General features: G+C 42.7%; 1 protein-coding gene across 1 annotated transcript; it reads left to right on the top strand.

The window, feature by feature from the left end:
* The first annotated feature begins 1,194 nt into the window (after positions 1 to 1,194).
* NIPSNAP3A (nipsnap homolog 3A (C. elegans)) lies at positions 1,195 to 5,751 on the top strand. The gene is made up of 5 exons (XM_010076280.1): positions 1,195 to 1,400; positions 3,286 to 3,447; positions 4,949 to 5,098; positions 5,487 to 5,573; positions 5,675 to 5,751. Exons 1-5 carry the CDS (start codon positions 1,277 to 1,279, stop codon positions 5,749 to 5,751), a joined length of 600 nt encoding a protein of 199 aa, XP_010074582.1. The 5' UTR covers positions 1,195 to 1,276.
* The last annotated feature ends 1,045 nt before the right edge of the window (positions 5,752 to 6,796 follow it).

Genomic DNA, 6,796 nt, shown 5'->3' with positions numbered 1-6,796 from the left:
GGGCCTGTTTGCAAGCACGTGCGCTTCGTGCTGAGCGTCGGCCCCGGGAGGAGTGGTGCAGCAGCGGTCCAGTGTTTGCTTGAGTGGCAGAAAGCCTCTGGACTTCTAGTGCCGAAGCCCGGCGTGGGATGGGTCACTGACAGCCGGCTGCTGTCGTGATTGCCCACCACAAGTGCGGGAGTACTGTGCGTTCAGGATCCTGTGGGGGTGTACAAACTAAATGCTAAAAGAAGCTGTGACGCACAGCTGCCAAAACTAGATGTGCAGCGGCACTCCAAAGGGTGTTTGGGAAACGAGACCTTCGGTCTCGGCCGCCTGCGTTGTGCAGCTTGAGCTGTACGGTGCACGGGCACGCTGGGACTGCAAAATCCGTCCCGCAGCCGCCCCTGCAGATACGAGCTAAGGCTGAAGGCTTGGTTTGGCCTTAGGTCTTCTGGTTTTATTTGAGGGGTGAGTAGGATGTTCCAGGTTATTAGGGCAGTTGCAAAAGTGAGTGTGTTCTGGGACTTCTGAAGGGGTTTATGTTCTATGAATAGAAAAACTCATCTCGACCAGCCTGTGGGAAGGAGCCAGTGAAGGGCAAGGATGCAGACTTTAGCAACCTTGTGCTGGAAGGAATCAGCCTCTTCCCAATTGCTGTTACCTTTTTAGTTCTTTTACCAACTATGTAATTTTCTAATACTGATGTCAGATTGTAATTGGAAAACAGATGGCAGTAGTGTGAGTCGGGCAGGAAAGGGCAACACAGGCAGATGTTGGTGTTGCCTCTGCTTCAGGGGCATCGGCAGCCTCGCCTTCGAATTATGTGTTTAGCCAACTGTCTTTTAATTGCTTTCACTTTTTGCATCCTGCTGCTGGCTTCCTGAGGAAGCGGTATGAGAAAAGGAAAATCCTACTTTGTTACGGGCTAATAATTAAACTGAGTGTGACAAATAAAAGACACATCACGGTCTGTTGCACTGCCAAAAGGAGTTGCAGCAAATAATGTGCATGGGAACTATTTCCAGACAAGAACGTCACAAAATACTTTTGTAGTGGGGATCACAAAGTGCTCCCTCTCCCAGCCCCTGGTAAAAAACAAGGCATCTATAGCATCTCACTGATTAAAAAAAAAAAGTCTAGAAATTAGACAGAAAACTGTCTTCTGGCTTCAGAATTAGTTTTAGTTATTTTTCTTAACATTTTCTCTCAGGTACTTGCATCCCTTGCTACAGGGCCCAGACAAAATGATAGCGTTTTCTATGAAATTCGCACATATGATATTAAACCGTCGAAGATGAAGGAGTTTGTGGAAGTGGCCAACAAGTACTTTCACCTTCGCATGGCTCACTCAGAGCTGGTGGGATTGTGGTCTGCGGAACTGGGGGCAATGAATAAGGTTGTCCACATTTGGAAGTACGGTACGCTCAGCATCCCTTTCTGCTGCTCTGGTCTCTCTGTGCTCCTTGTCTCCTAGGCAAGAAGGCGAGGAGAGTGCTTACCTGGATGGTACATGTTGCTTTTACTATAAGAAAGTGTGAAAAAAAAATTCTGTTGCTGTACTGATTACTGAAAAGAACACTGCAGAGCCTGTCAGGACAGTCTTGACATGTTGGGACGAGAGAGTTACAACTGTTCTTAAACAGCAATCTCTGCTTGAAACAGGTATAATAGAGGAACTTCAGCAGAGTGCTTTGTGCATGGTAAGTATTTTTAATTCAGGGCCAGTTCCTGAACCACAAATGTCTTCAGAAAGGATGGAAGAAACGTTGAGACCTCCTTAATGAAATACAGATAAGTGCAAACGATCTATATGCAGTCTGTGTATGTTTATATGCATGTATAATTGTTCTCAAACAATTGACAGTCACTCCCCTAAAACAATGAGCACGCAGTTTGCTGCTTAAAGTCTTTCTGTAGCTAGCTGCACTGTGCTGAGGTGGGAAAAGCCACTCCACCAGCTCCGACTTCTCAGGCACACAAAGTGTTTTGTTTCTGCTTCAGCCTTGGTAACAACAGGCTTCTTGCGGTGTAATCCACTTTTTATGTTGTTGGAGTTGGTGCTGACATGGAAGATGCTAGTCAGCCAAGAAAAGCTGCAATTGCACGAGAACCTGGATGTGGTGGCTGTGCTCTTTGTGAAGCCCAAGGGAACTTGACAGTTGGGTTAAGGGAGAAGTGGGAAGGCACACCGGTGTAATTTCTTCATACCCTGCTGCAGTCCAGGGTATATCTGTGTGCTGAGACAGAGTTTTGTTTCTGAAGTCCTCAGGCTGCTCGTGGAAATCCAGCATGTTCACAGTACCTGTTTAAAGAGGAGGGGTGAAGGGGCCAGTTGTCTGTTGACAGGAATGTTATGTCTTTGCATGCGTCTATGGTTAATAGATTGCTCTGCTACCCAAAAGCTTTTAGCCATGTCTGTGATTTATTTCTCAAAAAAAAAAAAAAAATCAGTGAGAAACTTTTAAAATGCAAAACTAAGGAAAAACCTATAATTTTGTTTCCTAATGATGTTTATGTATGTAATCTACAACATCCTTTCTCCTTGATTGATCAGACCCCTGCTTATATCTTTTCCATACTTAATTGCTATATTTTTCTTTTAGTCCCAAGATACTGGTATTTCTCAAGGTTCTTCCCATTCTTAGGTGCTGGATTTTTCTCTTGCTTTATTGAAAGCTGTCTGCATCAACCTGCTGCTTAGGATGCCACTGCAGCCTAACCAATTGAAATTCAGACCCTTTAAATTCAGTGGGCTTGTTTTTAGTTAAGAAAAAAAAGAATAAAAGGTTTAGATTTTGGGCATTTAATAACTTTTTATGTAGTTGAACAAACAAACAGTACTTCTACACTTGTAATTTTCATGTCATTTTAATAAGCCAAAACTCATAATTTTCTTAATTTTCTCTTGGTAGGCTAATATTCTTTCTGGATTTTCTTTTCCACTTCACTTCCTTATCACCTGTGCTTTCACCAAGCCTCCTTATCCTTGGTAACTGTTGCCACATCCAGTAGTTCCTGCGGGTGCCATATATGAATCTTAACAGTAACATCACTTAACATATTTTATCTTTTTTATAAACTTTATTGGAAAATTCGTTTTGGCTTGAAACCATTTGAAGCTAAGAGATGAAGCAAAGATTTGTGCAGAACTTAAGAGAAACTTACCGCATCTGCTTCGAGCTAACGTGCTGTTTAAAAATATCAATTTCAAACTTTTGTAAGTGCAGCTTGCCTCCTTGTAATTATGCATTTTGATTTAGTCTAATATGACATTAGCTGCATTTTTTTTTCTCTTTCTTACAGATGATTTTGCCCACAGAACAGCAGTCCGGCAGGCACTAGCCAGTGACAAAGACTGGCAGGGAAAATTCATCTCCCCAGCTCTGTCCATGATAGAAAAGCAGCACAATGAGGTTGCTTATCTGGTACCCTGGTGTCAGCTTGGGAAGCCTCCAAAAGAAGGGGGTGAGCTTCTCTTCTCTTCTCTTTTTCTGATTAAAGTTAGTGGTGCTGATGGACTAACAAAAACTGGTTTAAAGTTTAAACCACGTATTACATGGTTTTATAACCCTTTATGTAACCAATGCATGTATGTACACCCATGTGAAAAGGGTGACATAATACAGGTGAGGGACAAAGTTTTTAAGAAGGATTTTACATTAACATCAATAACTGACTAGAGCCCTTATCATTAAGGTTCTAAAGAGGTGTGTGAATTGCCTAAATGAACATGCAAAGCGGCAATGCCTTAGCAGTGGTCAGAGCAGTTTTCCCAGGCCTGTTTGGTCCACCCGTCAGTGAGAGGGCGTTCCTGGAGCCACTAAAGAAAATGAATGTTCTTTTTCGCAAAGGTTTTTCTCATTTATCAATTTGCTGTGATATTACTGCTTCTTTTGCATAATAGTTCTAAGAAAAACAAAAAAATTCCCTACTTTTTAAAGATACATGCAAATCAAGCATGCTTTGTAGCTGTCATAGATTAGGTGTAGGCATCCTGTCCTTATGTATTTTAATTCTCTGTGTAGCAAATGCGATATTAATAGTCTTGACTGTTGCCCGATTTATGAACACTTGCAGCCTTTGTTGCATAGAGAGATGGCCAATAGGCCTTGCTTTAGCCCTCAGCACATGCATGCATACATACAGTAATCTTTGTTCTTTATTTCCCTGTGATTCGGAATTTATGCTGTTAAATTTGAAATTAGTCCAGTTTTCTCTTAAAACTGGAGAGCTGACTTTTCAAACACTTTATTCCCATTTTATCTCCAGCCCATTGCTGGAGAATGAGACCAGGCATACATTGCCATATGGCAAGCATTTAGGTTTCTTTTACAGTGTCAGCAGGTGATCTAGAGTAACTACCTGAACAGAAAGGAGACAGATAAAGTGTCTTGTAGCAGGGCTGGAGTTTTTCAACAAATCATGCCATTTGTCTGCAAATAAGGGAGACTGTTTGGCAGAGCAGGAACGCTAAGCTAGTCCTGGTCTGCTGGTTGTGCCTTCAGATCTTGCTGTGACCAATTGCCAGGAGTCAAAGGGGTTTGTAATGTCGTAAACCACTTCAGCGCCAGGAAACCTCACCAGTCGTAGAAAAGCCACCTTGCATTGTTCAATCAGCCATCCAAATCCTGCAAATGTGTATGGGTATTTGTGATTTCTGCAGAGTAGTCTGAATGTCCCCACGTTTCCAGGCAACACTGAAAATTGCCAAGTCAGGCTTTATGTTCCTCAGGCTCCCAGTACTTAATTTACACTCGAACAAGCTCTAGTTAGTGAGCCACTGGAAGCTGTGAGATGCTCCCCATGCTGGGATGAAGGGGCAGTTTTGTGTCCTGCTGACCCCAGATGGCAGGGAATTGCAGTACTGGTTTCACAATAAATATGTCGTGGCCATGACATACTCTTTGAGAACTGGCATATTAATTTGTATGTGCTTCCTTGTGGTCATCTTTGCCTCTTCCTCCAGGAGTGTATGAATGGGTTACTTTCCAGATGAAGCCTGGAGGGCCAGCACTGTGGGGCGAAGCATTTCAAGCTGCAATCAACACTCACATCAACACAGGCTACACCAAGCTGATTGGTGTTTTCCATACAGAGTATGGATTACTTAACACAGGTACTACTCAATTTCCGATACCAACTTTGGCATGGGAAGGGGTGGAGGAAGAGGGGTAAGCCCTTGTCCTGGATGAGGATTGGCTGGCTTGATGAAAATGTTGGTGTGGATCACAGAAGCCCTGTACACAGTCCTTGACCCCAGCTTTGTGTATTGGGTTGTAGGCTTAAGCCAGGTGCTGCTATCTTAAAAGACTCTCACATCTTATGTTAAAGAGTCAAACCTTTTAAAGACTCAGCAAAGGATCATCCCACCACTTAATTTCCTAGAGAACTGTTTCTGATAACTGCAAGGCGTCTTAGCAGGTGAAGGCCGACTGCTAGGACTTACAGTACATGTTGTATTGCAGCATAACAGTATTCAGCTGACTTTGTTTGTACTTTGTTAGTACATGTGATGTGGTGGAACGAGAGCCCAGATCACCGTGCAGCGGGAAGGCACAGGGCCCATGAAGATGCCAGAGTGGTAGCAGCTGGTAAGATCCAGAGAACTCACTAATGTTACCTGCATGCACACTGAGTAAAGTATTATTTCTGATTGGATTACTGTCTTGATTAAATATGCATTTAATTTTAGTGCGGGACAGTGTCAGATTCTTGGAGTCCCAGCAAAATATGCTACTGATGCCTCTGCAGTTCTCACCGCTGAAGTAACCTCTTCTAAAGGATGTAACTGATGGCAAAAAGGACAAGATGGAAGCGCTGTCAGCAGGTGCCATCGCATGGATCATCATGCCTTTGTGAACTGAGTTGTTCTTCAGTTTACAATAAGTGGATGCAGAATGCTGATCACTAGCAATGTGAATCAGCAACATTTTGCACCCTGCTAGCAATTGCTAAACAGAAGTTTATATGGATGTCCCTACATCCCCAGAAAAAAAGAACTCAAGACATATCACTTACAGCTTGAACCACACTTCACCTGTCTTTTACTTTAAGCTCTCCATTCTTAATACTTTTGTGCATAGCTAGATCACCTATCAAGCCTAGTTAAAGTTACCTGGTCTTTTCCAGCATTACAGCTCAGGTATTTAAGTGTTTGTTTATGGTGCTGAAATTGGTTAGCCCTTCTTGTTCAACTGTGTAGTCACACTCACCTGATGCACATGTGCTTACATTCTTGGAAATACTTTTTGTCAGACTGTTAAAAGCCAAATAAATTTGTGTCAAGCATGACTTTTTAATGTTTACAGCTAACGCTCTTATTCTTTTTAAACTGTGAAATGATAAACCACATTCTCCAAGTACAGCATTTTACAGGTCTTGCATTTTGGTCAGCTGTCTTGGTAATAGTTGCTTTAGAGCCAGTAAGCTAGAGTGAATAGCAGCAAGGCAGAGGGCATATGGGCTGAGATGCCAAACTTGGATTTTGTACCATTTTTGGAGCACGCTCTTCTGCAATTTAGAGATAACTAACTGACAGAGCCCTCGGGAGGCTTTTCCACAGGTTAATCACTGACCTGTGACAGGCAAGTTATTTCACTTCTCTACTGAAGTATCTGCACAGTCTGCCTAATGACCATTATTACTTCAATAAAGTGCATCAAGATCTCACAGAAAGTATTAAAAAACACAGCTGTAGACAATTATGTTTATGTCCCAGGTGGGTGGATGGGATCCAGCTGCTGTAGTTAAGGCAGTATATCAGGTCCCAGCTCCTACACCCAAATCTTCATACTCTCCTCCCTCCAACAAAGCC

Source organism: Pterocles gutturalis, unplaced genomic scaffold, assembly GCF_000699245.1.
Source record: "Pterocles gutturalis isolate BGI_N339 unplaced genomic scaffold, ASM69924v1 scaffold20788, whole genome shotgun sequence".
NCBI lineage: Eukaryota > Metazoa > Chordata > Aves > Pterocliformes > Pteroclidae > Pterocles > Pterocles gutturalis.
Note: the sequence above shows the minus strand (reverse complement) of the source record. Positions and strands in the feature narration are given on the sequence as shown.

Excerpts from the sequence above, each read along its gene's own strand:
- NIPSNAP3A (XM_010076280.1), top strand. The coding sequence starts at position 1,277 with ATGAAGGAGTTTGTGGAAGTGGCCAACAAGTACTTTCACCTTCGCATG. Across the intron at positions 1,401-3,285 it reads TGTCCACATTTGGAAGTACG|ATGATTTTGCCCACAGAACA; the intron begins GTACGCTCAGCA and ends TCTTTCTTACAG. Across the intron at positions 3,448-4,948 it reads GAAGCCTCCAAAAGAAGGGG|GAGTGTATGAATGGGTTACT; the intron begins GTGAGCTTCTCT and ends CTCTTCCTCCAG.